This window comes from Artibeus jamaicensis, unplaced genomic scaffold (genome assembly GCF_021234435.1).
Source record: "Artibeus jamaicensis isolate MK-2021 breed Jamaican fruit bat unplaced genomic scaffold, CSHL_Jam_final contig_1715, whole genome shotgun sequence".
Classification (NCBI taxonomy): Eukaryota; Metazoa; Chordata; class Mammalia; order Chiroptera; family Phyllostomidae; genus Artibeus; species Artibeus jamaicensis.
The window spans coordinates 1,042,470-1,060,175 of NW_026521335.1; the positions used below are offsets into that span (position 1 = coordinate 1,042,470).

The following is a 17,706-nucleotide window of genomic DNA, read 5'->3' on the forward strand; positions in this document are numbered from 1 at the left end:
CAGCATAATCAGTCACCTCCTCTGAGCTCCTAGCTTGGGGAACAGGAAAAACTGGTGTCATTCTGGCGGTATGAGATAAAGGGATGGATTACTAAAGGAGGGAGCATTGGATGGGGAGAGTACATTTATTTGCAACACTCTACACTGCAGTGGGGCTGGAAAGTGGCAGTTAAAGGAGGTTGGGCCCCAACTCTGCATTCTGAAGAGCCCTCCAAACTCTACTTACAGGGCTGCCATAGGATGAAGCTTCAGGCAACTCTGAAGGCTGAAAGGGCACTTGAAACAATTAGGGAGGCAGAGAGCAAAGAACACAGGTTACAACAGTTCAGGAAAAGAATGAGGAGACATTTCCGAGGCTGCTTTGAAAACAGACCACAGAGTTTTAAAGAAAGGAGCAGCGGGAGTCGGTAAGAGACTGTAGGTATTAAGAAGAGGGTCCAAAGATTATTCTATTATTTTCACAACATGGACAATCACAAACTTGGTGCAATGGGTCAGTTTGCCAAACAGGAGAATTTGAGAAAGGAAGATGAAGAGGAGCTGTTTGGCGATGTGTAATTTAAGCTGTCAACCAGAGACTCGGTGTAATATATGGAAAGATGCTATACTTAGCCTGATTCGAAAGGGAAAAGTTCAGATGCCACAAAGGTAGGTCACTGTGACACATATACGTTTGTGTGTCAAATGAGTGCTTTCAGAAAATTCTCCCCTCAATTGTTGGAGCCATTTCGGAGCTTCTGAACTACATTTCCCAAGGCGCCCTGCGTGACGTCCCACTTGGCGCTGCGGCGAAGGTGTCCCGTGAGTCTCTGAGCGCAGAACTCCGCCTCCGCCTCTGGGGGCGGGACGACATCTGACTCCTGGAGCGCCCAATTACGCACTTCCTCTCGGGGTCTGGGCCGAATCGCCTTGTGGCGGGTTCGAGGCCCGCCTCCTGAATCTCGCCACTAGCCCCTGAGGCCGGGGCGGGGCGCATTCACCGGGTAACCGCTCCTCAGCGAGGGGCGGTGGCACGCGTTGGACTTCAGCATGGAGGACTACCTGCAGGGTTGTCGAGCTGCTCTGCAGGTAACCGACCCCTGTCTGTGATCGTAAGCAATGAAGAAGCATGGGGTCCAGGAAGGACGACGATGTGGGATGTGGGGAGGGTCCGTGTGGAAGGAACGTGGAATTGAAGGGTGGGGGCTTGGGATCTGTCAGGCTTGGGGCCTGAGGAGTGGGGGACGAAAATCTAGCCTCGAGGGTGGGTATGCTGCACAGTCTCCCGGTTTTTGGCCCCCGAGAGCGGGGCGGGGGATTCGTGGGTCTGGCTCCTGCGCCGGAGCCTCTGCTCGCTGTCGCGTGGGTCACTTCCGTGCAAAGATCCAAGGCTGTGCCGCCGCCGGGGGTGCCCCCCGAGGTGTATTTTTTCCTCCCCCTCCCCCGCCCTCTTTCAGTTTCTGCTCACAAGGGCTCCTTGACCCACTGGCCTCCAGGTGAACCCCGGGGGTCCGAGGAAACCTGTGCTCAGTGTTTTATTGCCTCCGAAAGGCGGTTTCTGTCTGGCGCTCCTGACCCGTCCTAGAGTGGAGGGGGTCGTGCTGTGTTCTTTTAAATCTGTTGTAAGTTAAACACACAATACATCTGTTGGCCTGCAGTTTGCGTTTCGTTGCCTCCAGTTTTCTTCCTTGGCCTTAGGAACAGAGATTAGATTCAAAATAAAAACAAAAAACAAAAATAAAACCGGCCGGAAGATAAGTACAAAGTGTTTGGAATCAAAACTATAAGCATGACTCTTGAATGCTTTGTGGCTTATTTTTGGTACTCTCTGAGCCAGTTGGAATCTTCCAGCCAGGCACCATTAGGCTGCTCTCCCCAGTTAGCAGCAAAAGCTGGCCAGAGAGGCTCCAGGAGGTCACCTGGCCCCCCTTCTTTAAGCTACTCTGCTGTAGAAACCTAGACGGATGGTTGGCTGTTCATTCCTTTATTAACTATCTTAAACTGTGAGAGTACCCCTGGGTTATAGATTCTGGTCTTTAGCAAATCCTAAAAGTCACCTGATTTCTCCTGCAGACAGCTGCTGGCATAAATTGATGACCTTACCTGAAGAGTAGGGGTGAAGTTCAATTTTAACACTAATTGTGAAATACAAATTTTGGGAAAGTTGTGTTTAATGCATAAGGCAATTTGGAGACAGTTCCTGTCTGTTACCTCCAATTTCCACCACAGGGAACTTATCTAGAGTCTTTGTGGTACCATTCCAAGTGCTGAGCAGTTGGGTCCCCGCCCACCCCCTTGCAATAACCCAAATGAATGGTCTCTTTCCCACCATTTGTTAAAGAGCCCTTGGAATTGAAATCTCATCAATAAAGATTTTATTTATTTATAGAGAGGGGAAGGGAGGGAGAAAGAGAAACAACGATGTGTGGCTGCCTCTCACATGCCCCCTACTGGGGACCCGGCCTACAACCCAGGCACGTGCCCTGGGTTGGGAATCGAACAGGCAATTCCTACGTTCACAAGCCCACCTGCAATCCACTGGGCTACACTAGCCGGCACTCATCAAGTAGCATTTCACTGAATGTATCTATCCTACATCATCTACTCTCCAGAGTACCACCCCACCCCCTTTCAGGTTTACAGTAGGTCTGCATCAGTATGAAGCTGAAAATACTGGGTTTTTCTAGTATTGCCAGTATCCTTTCTCTGCCTGAATTCATCCCCCAAGAAGAAAGATCTAGATCTTAATTTTTTCAGACTTGTGAGGATGAGCTATCTTAGAGCTCTCATCACGCAGCCTAGCCAGGGCCAGGAGAAATGAGAGGATTAGACTCTAGGAATTTTAGTGGGGAACTGGCAGCAGGACGTACAGGTGGACACCAGTAATTTACATTGCTTTGAATTACAGAGGTTGTAAATATAGATGCTGAAAAAATTCAAATACAAAAAGGATATGAAATGAAAAAGGTGGGTTTTTTTTCTTCTCCCCATCTAATTCCCCAGAGGCCACACTTGTTTCTTATGTAAAGTATAATTTGGAGATACTTAAATTTGAGTGTTTCAGTTAAACTTTCAGGGAATTGTGAATGTTTGGCTTTTGCACAAAGTAGAAATGGCTGATAACTCAGACAACTCACTTGTTGATACTGTATTTTTAGCATTAGATACCAGAGGAATTTTCTAGTCTCTGCCACAGTGATGGTAGGATAGTCCATGGAAAAGAAATCTTGACTTATCCCAAGTGGGGAGAAGATTTTGCTTTATGGTGGGGCTGCACTTAAGGTTAGGTGTTCATCCGGGAGCCTTTGGCTAACCTGTGCTGTCTGCATGTCTTAGGCATGAGGCAGGAACCAGGAGTGGCTGGCTTTCCCTAGAACTTTACTTACCATTGTAACATCTGCTGGGAGGGTTTCTCTGTCTCTGGTGGCTCATCTCTTTTTTTTCCCCTCCTTCATTAACTCTCTGGTAGTGCAGGCATCAGACCATATTCAGCTGCAGAAGGGAGTGGTTTGCTTTGCCAGCCCTGGAACCCATCCCCTCTCCCCCCATTGAGGCCACAGGGATTGTCGGGGTAGAGTCATTTCAAGTCATTGTTTTAATCCTTACCCAAATACATGCTTGTTGATTTGGGAGAGAGAGATGTGAGAGAGAAACATTGATTGGTTGCCTCCTGCACATGCCCCGTCTGGGGATCGAACCCACAACCCAGGTGTATGTGCCCTGACCAGGAACTGAACCTGCAGACTTTTGGTGTACTGGATGACGCTCCAGCCAACCAAGCGATCTGCCCAGGGCTGTTTGTTTGTTTGTTTGTTTGTTTGTTTTTTAAGAAAAAAAGTATTTACTTGTTGCTCTCAGATTGTATTTCTTCCATTGGCAGCTTAGGTTTCCTCATGCTCTAAGTATAGCTATATTTGCTCTGAACTCTTCCCTCAGGGTGAGAAAACTGAGGCTGTTTGGCTTGCGCTTTCAGCTGGTGTGGGGGTGGGGTGAGGGTAAAGAGTTGCACATGTTTTCCTAAATGAGGAGGAGAAAGTTGCTTTCTAAGTTGGGCGGCCCTACACCTGCTTTGCTCAGGACAGCCGTAAGTTATTGACATAATCACTTTGTGATTGTCATAATTCATTGCAACCCCTTTTCCTTCTCAAAAAGTGGCCTGGTTTGAACCTCAAAGTACAGCGGTTCGGTACTCATCGTTAATTTGTTCTGGAACTCATGACGAGTGCGAACACCGACGAGTACCGAACTGTGAAACATTTTCTCTTGTGGGGTGGCATCCTGACTCATACGAGTTCTAAAACATGTGAGAAGTCCCAAGCAAGCACAGAGTGCTAAAACATTTTTTTTTCCTGTCAAAATGCGACCAATACAGGGTTTGGCGAGTTCTGAAGCCGACGAGTACCGAGGTGTGACTGTATATGGTCACCTCACCTACCTTGTAAACTATGTCAAGGATTTGGGACACCTGCCCATGAAAAAGTAGTGAGCTCCTTAAAGTAGAAGTTCATTTCCATATGAGAGCCAGGAATGCTGGCAGTGGGAGGTTTGGAGGAAGAGGGTTGCTCTGGCCTGGGTAATCCGGGAGGGCCTCCCAGAGAGCTGGGGCTTTGTTCAGGGCCTGACTGGACTGGACCTGGACGGGGAGGAGCAGAGAAGATGGAAGGGAGCTCATCTTTACTTCTACAGAGTGGGCAGTTACGTTCTGTCTCATTTAATCCTCATAACAACTTCATGAAATTGATTACAGTATTATCTTAGGTTTTTAAATTAAAAATGAGGCTCAGGGAGGCCAAATTGGCACAGCAAGTAAGAGGTCTTCTTCCAAGGGAGCCCTGCTGCTTCCGCACACAGCAGGACACAGCAGGACACAGCAGGACACAGCAGGACGAGTGACTCCGAGCTGGGAATGTGCACCCTGTGCTTTTTGGGCGTCAATAGGCCAGTTGGGGGTGGGGGGACCGGTGGGAGAGGAGTGCCACCGCCTCCCTTGGTCACTCCTGTTCCAAGATTAGCTGAAAGTTCCAGAGTATTCCTTTCGTATTAGTTCCTTTTGCTTTCTGTCTGAGGTTGGCTGAGTGCAACGGGTTGGTCATTCGCCTTCCTTTGGAAATCGCGTCTCCTCGCCTCAGAGCCACGACGTTGTTAAGTCCCTGCTTCTGCTTTACTGCCTTGCCTTTTCTCAGCGCTGGCAAGAAAAGAGACTGCTCCTGCTGCCTCTGCCCCTGACATGAAGCAGCACTGACGCGATTGAGTTGTGGAAGGGGCCTCTCGTGCCCAGCAATAGGTCTCACCCCCTTGCTCTGTCTTTTCCTTGTTCCTCTTACTTTTTTGCTCCCGAGTCAGGGCCATGTGGCCGCTTGTGTTTATTTATACAGTTCTCTCTCTAGAGAACATTGTGCCCCGCCTTCCTGCTCCAGTGAGCAAGTAATCTGTGTAGCCACTTACCTCAAGTGCTTTGTTGTCACTTCGGTCCACAGCCATCTGGGCAGTTCCTGGTATCCAGGAAACGGGGGCCTTCTCTGGTATGGGGGGGGTGCTCTAGGACTGGGTACAGAATTCTCATATTGTGTTGGGAAGAGTTTGATATCGAAAAGACTCCCGTGCTGTTTAGTGTGAGTGGATCTCGGCTGCCACCCTGTTGAAGTAGGCTTAGAGAAATGGGCTCAGGCCAGAACCTTGGGGCAAACTTGCCCCTGAACTTGACAGATAATCTCTGCCTTTTGTGCTTCCCTCTAGGGGTGGGAACAGGAGATGGGAAGAGGGTGGTTGAAAAACAAGAAGCTCAAGAGTTATGAGATAAGGCAATTAATACCACCGGAAGTCTAAAATTGTCCCTTTCCGGGGGAGCTGGGGGGCAGATGACTCTAGGTTCCTAAATGCTCTTTTTTCCTAAAAATAATTATTTGAAAACTGTTCCTTGTTTAGTTTTGCTTCTCTGAACCCCTTTCCCACTTTTCTAAACTCTTCCATCCAACAAATCTTCCTTCAGTGAAGAAGCCTACGTGGCTGACTTTTCACCTTTCTATATAACCCAGTGTTCTTACCCAGGAGTGACTTTTGCGCCCACCCCCTGCAGAATATTTGGCAAGTCTGGACACATTTTTGGTTGTCCCGACTGGGATGCTACAGACATCTAGTGGGTAGAATCCAGGGATGCCGCCGAACATCCTACAAGGCACAAGACAGCCCCCACAACAAGAAGCTATCTAGTCCAAAATGCCAATACTGCTGAAATAAAGAAGCTCTGCCCTGGCTGTTGTGGATTGAGTGCTGGCAAACTGAAGGGTCACCGGTTCGATTCCCAGTCAGGGCACATGCTTGGGTTGTGGGCCAGGTCCCCATTTGAGGGTGTATCTCTCACATAGATGTTTCTGTTCCCCTCTGTCTCCCTCCCCTCCTGCTCTAAAAATGAATGAGTAAAATTAAAAAAAGAAAAAAAGAACCTCTGCTATAACTTGTGTGTCTCATTTGGACACTGTTATCCATTCGTCTCAGAAACAGGCTGAGAGAGATGTTTAAGAGCAAACTAATAAAAGAGCATTCTTGTACCCTGTGTTGAATCATAGACTTTATGGTCTCATTCCACCTGGCTGAGTGCTCATACCTGAAATGAAATAATAACTCTTAAGGTACCTACCTCTTCAGGTCATTCTGAGGATTAAATGATTAGTTCGTATACATAAAACTATTAGAACAGTATGTGGCACACGAATGTTTCAGAACTAAACCCCACCCCCACCCCCCACATCTCTGCTGTTGTGGGCACTGTAGGTTTTAATGTATTTAAAACTTTGGTTGCTAGGGAGATGCAAGGAAACAAGGTTAATAATAACCTTCTGTCCTCAGTTCTTATCAGCAGCTGGACTTTCAAAGTATTAAAAATAAAAGTTCCAGCAGCAGCAGCAACTGTGCTTGATTTAGTCTGAACCTGCTGGGAAAGTGTCTGTTTCTTGGCTTGAGTGTGTTGGTCATATCGGTTCTTGTGCAGGCTCCTTGGGAGCAGGGGGAGGGAGTTTTTGTGGACAGCTAGATAATGGACTACATCTTCTTTTTTGAAGTGTAAGGACTCTTTACCCTATGGGAAAAAAAAATAAAGGCTGAGTTTATCAGCTACCCCAGATGCAACATCAGAAGTCAGAGAATTGTTCACTGTTGTTTTTCTGTAAATTAACACTCAAGGAGACAGCGTAGCAGAGAGGAAAGAGCACTTTCCCACTAACCGGGTCTGTGTGGAATGCTCCAGCCTTTGCTAAAACACCAGGCCCTCTCAGCTAATGTCCTCATCCACAAAATGAGGACCCGTAAGATCAGCTTGCCTCCCCAGAGAGAACCAGTGAGCGGATGTGTGAGAAGCCCTCTGTGAGTGTACGGTAAATGGAGGTGCAGAGATGCTTGTGCTAGCTGCCCGTTCTCCTTCCAGGAGTCCCAACCACTGCACGTTGTGCTGGGAAATGAAGCCTGTGACTTGGACTCCATGGTGTCTGCTCTTGCCTTGGCTTTTTACCTGGCACAGGTGAGTAGTTAGGAACAGAATCTCTTACAAAAGATTTGGATTCAAGGTTCAGCTCTTGGGTAAGTTAAATCCCTTAACTTTTCTGAGTCCATTATTAAGTTTCTTGTGGGTATCCATGACCGTGTCCAGCTAGCTCTTGAAGTCTGATCATCTCTGCAGCATCGAGAACTCGGTCTTTTCCAGGAGTTATCTTGCTGATCTTTGTGTTATTGCTAAGAATAAGGGAGGGGGAGAGTTGTCCTTTTATTTTTATCACCTGGGTAATTGTGGCTTTGGGGAGGGCAGTAACTCACCCAAGAACATGTCTCCCTTCGTCCCAGCAGCCTTGTTATTTTCCTGTGTGTTCCAAAACACCGCATGCCTTCTTTTCACTTCCCTCTCCAGACGACTGAGGCTGATGATGTCTTTGTGCCAGTGTTAAATATCAAACGTTCTGAGCTACCTCTGCGAGGTGATAACGTCTTCCTCCTTCAGAAGTTTCACATTCCAGAGTCCCTGTTGATTTTCCGGGATGAGATTGACCTTCATGCATTGCACCAGGCCGGCCAGCTTACCCTCATTCTTGTTGACCATCATGTCTTACCCGGGTAAGTGGAGAGAAGTTAAGCTGACACTTATCACGTGATATGCTGGGCTCTGACCAGTAAGTTGTGAAGAGAGGAAGGAAGAATTTTTTGCTCTTGGGGATCTCACGGGCTAATCGTAATTGATGGGTCATAATCAGCTATAGAAAATCTTGTTACTTCTTCAGTTTTGCAAGTAATAATAAAAAATAGAAACATGTAGAGTTCAAAATTAAGTATAACTCAGAAATCATTTAAATATGCCTTTGGTATCATTTGTTATGATTTCGTGGCAGATTTATTATAATAGAAACATTTGAATAATGGTTGTAACTCTTTAATTTTTAAGAAGTTAGCAAAATTATTTCCTACATAAGGCAATATCTCATTAGTGTCTATTTAACAAAGATACGCACCTATAATCCACTCTAATTTATGACTAGAAAAAACTGCCAACAATGCAACATAAATACGTCTGTCTGGCACCTGCAGCACAAAAATGTATGCTTTTTCCTCGACACCGCTTATAGCAGGACATGGACAGAGGGTAGCCCGAGGGCACTGACCCCACTATCCATTCTGTCATTAACAACCTTCAGTTTGGAGGATGAAGGTGAGACGGAGTCCCTGTTGTTAAGAAGCTTGTGGTTAGGAAGAGGGAACAAGTCATTGTAATGAATTTAGAGGTAGGTGAGAGCTGTCACTGTAGGGGACAATAGGCACAGGAAAGACAGAGTGGTTACATACACTACAGGGGAGTAGAGGGCGTCAGGAAAGGTTTCCTAACAGAGCTGGCCCTTGATCTCAGTTTTGAAAGAGGACTAGGTGTTTGCTTGGGGAATGGGGAGATAAGGTAGGTAGGAAAAGCATCCAGGCAGAAAGAGTGATAAATGTAAGCAAGGGCGGACAGGCAGGAAATAGCATGTGAGTTGGGGGAGCTGGGATTTGTTTTGCATGGCTGGAGCATAAAATACGAGCAAGAAGTAAGACATGGGAAAAGATAAGACTAGAGAGATTGGCTGGGGCCAGATCATAGAGACCTTGCGGGACTGCCAAGGAGATTAGACTTTATTTTAGGGCAGTAGGGAGTTAGTGTTAATAATATTTATTCCAGGTCCTAATGTAATCAAATTGGCATTTTTCAATTCATTATTTGGGTACAGTGATTTTCAGCATGTGCTGTACGGAGCACACTGGTGGCGGCAAGGACTGTCAAAATGCGCGACACCTGACTATTTCGTCAGGGGCACTGACTTCTTTTCCCTTAGATTGTCAAACAAAAAATGGCAACGGCCAACACAATAGCCATCTAGTGTGAATGAATCAAAATTATACTTTTGTGTGTGTGTGTGTGAAATCAGCAAAAATGTATTGGGTTGGCCAAAAAGTCATTTTAGTTTTTTCCGTAAAATAAAAGACATATTTTTTATTTCACCAATAACTTTATTGATTTGAGCATTTTGAGTATGTTCGCTGTCTCCTGCTATTGACTTCTAGTGGGTAGAAACCAGAGAGGTGCTGCTAAACATCTTCTAGTGGATAAGACAGCCCCACAGCAGAGAATTATTTGGCCAAAATGTCAAAAGTACCAAGAAACTTCGCAAACCGCTTTTGACACATTTGATCAGTCACAGCATCTTCTCCATATATTGCACAAACCTTTTTCTGCATTTCAGTTGCATTTTTACCTTTCTTGAAATAATAAGCATGATATATTAAAAATGTTGCATATTTTCTTCCATTTTCAATTTTAAAATGGCTGCACAAAAATTCACCAATCTTTAAAAAGATTTTGTTTATTTATCTTTAAAGGGGAAGGGAAGGAAAAAGGGAGAGAAATATTAATGTATGGTTGTCTCTCATGTGTCTCCTGCTGAGAACTGGCCTGCAACCCAGGCATGTACCCTGACTGGGAATCGAACCATGATCCTTTGGTTTGCAGGCCCACGCTCAATCCACTGATTGAGCCTACACCAGCCAGGATTTCACCAATTTTAATGTGTCTTTTTTTTACTACATGCTGGTATGACAGCTGTCACCCTACAATCCAACAAAATTGTTTTGAATGAAATTAAAGACAACTAAGCACTACTAGAGCCATCATACAAAAACAACTCAATGAACTTTTTGGCCTACCCAATCATTTATTTTATGGTGTGGTGCAGAATTTTAGTAATGAGTTTATGTGTGCCATGAGATGAAAAGGGTTGAAAATTGCTGTTCAGGTAGCATTGTGGAGGATTGCTTAGGAAGGCCCAAGACTGAAAGCAGGTATGTGGTTGAGACATCGGAACAGCCCAGGTGAGAGATACTGATGGCCTGGTGTAAGGCCGGAGCAGAGGGTTGGAAAGGAGGCAGTAAGTAGAGACTGAGCTAGAAGGCCCAAGATCTAGTGACCTGTGTGGAATTTGGGTACGAAGTGAGCTGAGGGAACAGAAAAGCTTTAGATGTTGTTAGGTGTCGAGGGTGTCAGTTGGAAAGGCAACCCTAGAGGACATCAACTGTGTGGATACAGTGTTGGTAGCAGATACTTTGCCAAATTCACTTATATGTTGTTTCAAGATGATTTCAGTTATAACATTAAAGAAAAGAATGGAAAGGAGCGAGGCCCAGGGAGAAGTGGCCAAAAGTCTTAAGTGTTTGCTAAGATGTCTGGCGAGGAGCAGCCGGAGTGCTCCCACACATCTTTCTTTCTCTCTTCCCCCACACCGCCTTCGTCCACACAGGAGCGACGCAGTCCTAGAGGAGGCAGTGGCGGAGGTGCTAGACCATCGGCCCATCGAGCAGAAGCGCTGCCCTCCGTGCCATGTTTCAGTTGAGCTGGTGGGGTCCTGCAGTACCCTGGTGACCGAGAGAATCCTGCAGGGGGCACCAGAGATCTTGGACAGGCAAACTGCAGCCCTTCTGCATGGTGAGGGTGGCTTATTTGGGGCCTGACTCCTTTGTTCCTCTGTTCCTATCCCCGAGAAGGGAGAGAAGGGACTGTGGAAAACTCTAGACTCTTCTGGTTTGACCATACCCTCCCAGAGGGTGACTCAAGGCTGGAAGTCTTTCATGGGGCAATCGGGCATTGAAAGGCGGTGGGATGCATGGAGGTGAATTGACAGAGACTCCACTGTATGATGGAAAAAGGAGTAGCCAAAGAAGCAGGAAATGGGTCCCAGTACCATTTATGCCCAGGAAGTAGTTCTGTGACCTTCAGCAAATCTCTTAGCCATTTTTATTTTCATTTTCTCCATTTGTTAAAAGAGAGAGATAAAAAGAGTTGGACCAGACCGTCTCTCAACTTGCAAGAGTCTTTACTGGCATTTGGCCTACGGAGGGGAAGAGAGGTCATCTTTCTCTGACTGGGTTTCAAAATCTCCAAGGATTGAGAGGCTCAGGCTTCCTTTCTACCTTTTTCCCATTTCCCTGCCTGCATTTCAGTTTGGATTTGGGAAGGCTTACTCAGGACAGAGTCCCAGTTTCTTGTTCTGTTTTCAGGGAGTTTCTCCCATGTGTCGCGTCCACTGGGTTGGAGGGTTACTTGTGTTTCAGTGGCCACGAAGGGAGGGCCACGGGAGCTGAGTTCCGCCATCCTCCTCTGCCACAGGGACAATCATCCTGGACTGTGCCAACATGGACCTTCAAATCGGGAAAGCAACCCTAAAGGACAAAAACTATGTGGAGAAACTGGAGGCCCTCTTCCCAGACCTGCCTGAGAGAAATGACATCTTTGATTCTCTGCAAAAGGCAAAGTTTGATGTGTCAGGTATGAAGGGTTAAACTGACCTCGCCCCCTCCCGTGGGAGAAAACAGGCGGGCAGTCCCTGCTCATTATATTCCTGAGCACCAACAAAGCCATTTCAGAGCGTGGGTGATGATTAAGCTTTGGAGAGAAACAGGGTGGCGTGTGAGTCTGATCAGGAACTAATCAGTCATTTACTGGATTGTTCTATCTGGGCTTTTGGGGATGCTGAGGAGGAATCTACCGAGAGTCTCGGAGTTTTCCAGTCTAATCAGAGACTATAAATAAAACACGCCGAGGGAACACTGACGTATCAGTGTAAGATCTAGATCATTGGTTAGGGCAGCAGACAGAACAGGCTGCGCACACCAAGGACAAAGGAAGAAGACAAAAACACTTCCGTAACTTTCTACCCAGCTGCCACCTGTTGATTTAAAAAATAATAATAAAGTACCACATGTACTTTTAGGAAGTTAAAACAACACAGAAAGGGGAAAAGTCAAAAGTAAAAGCCTCTCTTTTTCCTCTTACCCTTCTCTCCAAGTCCCTGGCTCTAAAGGTAACTATTGTAACCCAGTAATTTAAAGTAGTTTTTATTATATAATTACATTTTCTGGTATCAGCCCTGTCTGTCGCCCCAAAGAGAGGCTTCCTCTTCCTTGACTTACCGTGGTGTCACCTTCCTGGTTTTGGGACCCTGGGCTCTCTTGTTCGACTCCTAGTCTCACATCCACTTTCTAGGACTGACCACTGAGCAGATGCTGAGAAAGGACCAGAAGACCGTCTTCAGGCAAGGCGTCAGGGTGGCCATCAGTGCAATATATATGGACTTGGAGGTGAGAGCAGGATGGACGTGTGCGGAGAGAAGACCTTCATTTATGCCAGTAACCTCGCCCCTCACTTCTGGCTCTCCTCCAAAACTTACCTTGTACCTGTCTGTGTTTCGAGAGCTCCCTTGTACCTCCCACAGTTCGTTGTCTCTCACCAAACTACTGTAAGAGCCCCCACGGATTCCCAGCGTCCACTTTTGGGCCCCTACAGAGCATTCTGCCTGCAGCAGCCAGTGATGGTGTTAATATGTGACTTGGATTGTATCACCCCCTCCCTTTATCGCCTTTTTATTGCACTTGTAATAAGGTGTAAAGGCCTTCGTTGTTGTTTACAGGGTCCGCCATGGCCTGGGTCATCATATAGCTAATATGTAATAGAGCTGATTTCCAAATCAGTTCTATCTGAACCCCAAACCTGTATTCTCTCCATTCTACTGACTGCCTCCCAACACATACATAGCACTGAGTAAATAGTAGATACATTTTTTATGGAGCCCCAGGTTAACATGCAAAGAAACCCTTCCTAAGCATTTTGTTAGGGATCAGTGGTGGTGACAAGGTGGCCAGCGCTAGCCCTCATCTCTGTCCGTGTCTTCTCTTTCAGGCCTTCCTGCAGAGGTCCGGCCTCATGGCAGACCTCCGTGCTTTCTGCCAGACTTACAGCTATGACATCCTGGTCGCCATGACTATCTTCTTCAACGCTCACAATGAGCCAGTGCGGCAGTTGGCTATTTTCTGTCCCTATACAGCACTCCGAATGACAGTGAGTCCCTGTCTCTGCTTCAGGCTGAGGGCTCTACAGAGCTCTGCCTGTACATGCTGCCCTCTCCTTGGTTCTCACGGTTGCACCGAGGTCCCCTGACCTATTTCCAGAAGCTCCCTTCCCTGCTTTTTTCATCCTCTGCCTATGTGAATATCCTTCATCATACTGCCATTGGGCAAGGGGAATTCCAAAGCGAAGGAGAAATGGAGTTCCTGCTTAGAAGGAACCTGAAGTCAAGTTAAAAGGGAACGTAATGGCCCTGGCTCCAGTGGCTCATGGATTGAGTGCCAACCTGTGAACCAAGGACTCCCTGGTTCGATTCCCAGTCAGGGCACATGCCTGGGTTGCAGGCCAGGTCCCCCGTGGGGGGTGTGCGGGAGGTAGTCACACACTGATGTTTCTCTTTCTGTCTTTGTCCCTCCTTTCCTGTCTCTCTGAAAATAAATAAATCTTTTTTTTTTTAAAGGAAACATAATGAACCTGCAGTTAAAACTCAGTTCTTAGTTTAATCATTAACTCCTCAACCTTGAAAACCAATTTCTTTCTCTTTACCCTCTTGCCCAGGAAATGGGAAACAAGAGAGAAACCTTTTCCACACTTACTCATGTAGGGAGTGATCACCCTGTGTAGTGCTGACTCTGTAGAGAAGTGATCCAGGAGCAGGTGTTTGTCTTGCCTGATCTTCCGCTTGGCCACCTTTTCCACCTCCTCCCCTTCCTTTTCCTCTGCTGGTTACTCATTAGCACAGGGAAGAATTTAAAAGTGGACTTAAAGCTGGCCGGGGCCTCTTTGAGTTGCTTGGGCTACTTGAGGACTGGTGAAGCTGGATCTGAATACAGCCAGATAATCCTTTGAGCCTGTAAGAGGCATGCCTGCCCTTTCCCACCCCTCTCTTTGCCTCTGTCTTCTCTAGGCAGCAGGTGTTACTTCATGCAGTGGAAGATAGTTTGGCACTGGGGAGAGACTACAGTTTTTAAAGGCGGAGAGACATGCTTTTCTATCCCAGATTTGCCACTTACTTTCTCTTTGAGTTAAAGCAAGTCTGTTGACTTCTGAGCCTGTAAGTGGCATAATATTACCTACTAATTAGTCTGATGAGATCATTAAGCATAAAGTCATATGTGAAGTACATTGCTGGGTACAAAAGTAAGCACTTGATAAATGGTGGCTCCTACCAATCGTGTCCTGAAGGAAAAGGCACTTTGGCTGTGAGAAGTGCCTCTTCCCACCTTCTCTCCACCGCTGTCCTGGAATCGGGATGATGCCCCCACCGCCGGGGTGGCCTTGTGCTGGGCAGCAGGAGTCCTTTTTTCACAGTCTGCCCTACCACTTCCTCTCCTCTGTGAGGAATACTATAATACAGCGATTCAAAGCACCAGCTTCAGTGACAGACCTAAGTCCAAGGATCAGCTTTGCTTCATTCAAACCATGACTCTAGGAAGTCACCTGATCTGCCTGAGCCTCAGTTTTGCAGCCTGTGAGTGAGGATAATAGTAATATCTATCTTAAGGTAGGTGTGAGGATTAAATGAGGTAATACTTGTGAATGGCTAGACTTGGCATCTTGCGTGGCATACCTTCCACCCCCACTTCGATCTGTTCATCCTTTCTGCCTCTGTCCTTCCCTCGACCTCAGTGTAGATGCTTGTCCTCTTGCAGGTAAGGATAGAGTTCAAGTTTTTGAGTGCAGGAAAACACTAGGAAACAGCACTGGGTTGTTAGAAGCTGGGGGTCCTGGATTCCAGTTCACATTCTACCACTTCTTAGAATACATGATTTTGCTCGAGATGGTTAATCTCTTGGGGACTTGGTTTACTTATTAATAAAATGAAATATATGATCTTAAAAGTTTTTTCCTCTTCTAAAAGACTGTATATTAGCTGATATGCCCTTTGTTGCAAGCAGTAAAGCTGAACTCAGGGTGATTTAAAGAACATTTCTCACTATGGCTGGACTGCTCCATTGGTCAGTGTTGTCCACATGCACCAAGGTTACGGTTCGGTCGTGGCACGTACAGGAATCAACCAATGAATGTGTAAACAAGAGAACAACAAATCAACATTTCTGTCCGTCTGTCTCTCTCTTTCCCTTTGTTTTGCTCTCTAAAAATCAATAAATGCAAATTAAAAAAAATATTCTCCTTTGTAAGAGAAGCCTCCAACTTAGAAGCCTCAGCAGTTGACCTCACCACCTAATGTACTGTTTCCCCGTCTTGTCGCCCCTTTAGATCTGCGACGTCCTGGAACACTGTCACTCTCCATGCCTGAAGCTGACCCTTATCCCAAGCCCCGACCCTAACCTTCAAGCCTATGCTCAAGGCAACACCCAGGTGTCTCGAAAGAAATTTCTGCCTCTCCTTCTGGAAGCCCTGTCAGCATATTTTGACTCCACGACAAGCCCTTCAGGGCAGCCGGAGACAGTGGATGTGTCCAGGGAGCAGGTGGACAAGGAATTGGACAGGGCAGGTACCTCGCTGATTCCTGGACTGAGTCAAGACGAGGAGGAGCCCCCACTGCCCCCCACGCCCATGAACAGCCTGGTGGACGAGTGCCCTCTGGATCAGGGGCTGCCGAAACTCTCAGCCGAGGCCATCTTTGAGAAGTGCAGTCAGATCTCGCTGTCACAATCTTCCACTGCCTCCCTGCCCAAGAAGTGACCACTGGGAGGGGAGGGGTTAGTGAGAGAGGTTGCTTGAACTACCATGAATGCATGTTTGGTGAGGTTTCAGCAATTCTGTCTTCATTGCTCCAGGATATGGCGTACCGGTACTGTTCTCATAAATCTGGGAGGAGAAAGAAGTAAAAGAAAGCAGCTACTTTAGGAATGGCTTTCTACCAACCCCCCACTCCCCGCTCCAATCTCTATCAATCCAATTCTGTTATTTAATTTAATTCTTAGATCTGCACTGACTCCCCAGGGGTACAATGTTAACTCCTACACTGTTCCAGCAGAGTGGCACAAAAAAGAACGTGTACCCCAAAAGTGCCCTCAGCAAGGCTCTCGAATAGAACCAGTGTCTCTCATGGAAACAAACATTCATTGTCTCCATGTGTTCATTTCTTCTCTCACTGACTCAAGTATTCATTGAATACCCAATGTAAGCTATACAGCATATAGAGTGTGTGTTGGAAACTACTGTTCTAGTTTTAGCAGATTTCCAGCTTTGTGACTCCTCTTCCTGCCCCCAGTTAGGTAATGATGTCTGATTCCAAGATGGCTACATTTTTTTTATGAGTTTGTGACTCTCGTAGGATTATTTGGGAGCAGATTAGAGGCCGTTATCTTCTGCCCTGCTCAGGTGGCCTGGATCTCGGTTTCTTTGGATCCCTTGTCCCGAAACCACAGGGAGCCTGAAGAAACCCACAAGAGCCCTGAGCATTCCAGAGATGCTCAGGAAGGCCTTACGACCTCATGGGCACTCTTCCCAAAACACAGCAGAACTGCAATGAGAGCCTCGGCTCTTCCCCTGCCTTAGCGGGCCTGTCAGTTTCATGTCCATGTCATTCTCTTGCTCATAGTAAAAGGGATGATGGAGTTCTGATTTGGACTGCCACGAGCTGTGTGTCTTTGGCAAGGCTCTTTATCTCTAGGTTTCATTTCCCCCATCAGTAGAACTAAGGATCTAGACTAGAAGTCCTGTTCTCCTTGGCAATAGTCAGGGTCACTGGATCGTCTGTATTTATGTGCGATTGTACCAAGGGACTCAGCCTCATGTAGCATGTACAGGGGTATGATTCATACCACAGTGACCCAGCAAAGAGCTCCCGCCCACTGACTTGTTCTGCATGTGTAGTCTCCCTTTTTTCTTCAGACCAACCTGTTCCCCCTTCTCCTATCCCGCAGCTCTGTTCCATGTAAGTTGCCAACAGTTTCACTGAATTGTGGGGAATGTGATGGTTTTAGCATGACGTTTTCAGTATGAGGGGGACAGTGTGACTTCATGTTGAGGGGATGATGTGAGTAGCCATTGGAAGGTAAAAATAGTGGTGTGATTACTGAACCAAAGGAATTTATGTTTTGTAACTTGGGTACTTTATTTTGCATTTTGTTAAAGAATTAAATAATTTTTTCCTGGTTGGAGTCTTATTGTCTCTTTTTATGACTATAATCAGGCCTTTTCATCAGATAATTCATCCTCCTCAAGATTTTCTCCCTTCTTCCTATTGTACTTTTTTATTTATTTTTAGGGGAAGGGAGGGAGAGAAACATCAATGTGTGGTTGCTTCTTGAGCGCCCCCTACTGGGGACTTGGCCTGCAACCCAGGCATATGCCCCGACTGGGAATCCAACTGGCGACCCTTTGGTTTGCAGCCCAGCACTCAGTCCACTGAG

The 17,706-nt window shown here is 46.6% G+C and overlaps 1 protein-coding gene across 3 annotated transcripts; it reads left to right on the forward strand.

Moving 5' to 3' along the window:
- Positions 1-704: 704 nt before the first annotated feature.
- Positions 705-17,449, forward strand: PRUNE1 (prune exopolyphosphatase 1). 3 transcript variants are annotated; one of them, XM_037125976.2, is made up of 8 exons: positions 705-1,068; positions 7,400-7,492; positions 7,877-8,079; positions 10,782-10,966; positions 11,648-11,806; positions 12,524-12,618; positions 13,217-13,375; positions 15,602-17,449. In XM_037125976.2, the coding sequence occupies exons 1-8, from the start codon at positions 1,030-1,032 to the stop codon at positions 16,028-16,030; spliced, it is 1,362 nt and encodes a 453-aa protein (XP_036981871.2). In that variant the 5' UTR covers positions 705-1,029; the 3' UTR covers positions 16,031-17,449. The 3 variants fall into 3 exon arrangements, with proteins under 3 accessions (XP_036981871.2, XP_036981885.2, XP_036981893.2); XM_037125990.2 differs by lacking the exon at positions 705-1,068 and adding an exon at positions 1,071-1,091; XM_037125998.2 differs by lacking the exons at positions 705-1,068; positions 7,400-7,492; positions 10,782-10,966; positions 11,648-11,806 and having other exon boundaries at positions 8,004-8,079.
- Positions 17,450-17,706: the final 257 nt, after the last annotated feature.

Coding starts and splice junctions, on each gene's coding strand:
- PRUNE1 (XM_037125976.2), top strand. CDS start 1,030: ATGGAGGACTACCTGCAGGGTTGTCGAGCTGCTCTGCAG. Junction 1,069..7,399: donor GTTGTCGAGCTGCTCTGCAG/GTAACCGACCCC, acceptor TTCTCCTTCCAG/GAGTCCCAACCACTGCACGT. Junction 12,619..13,216: donor CAATATATATGGACTTGGAG/GTGAGAGCAGGA, acceptor CTTCTCTTTCAG/GCCTTCCTGCAGAGGTCCGG.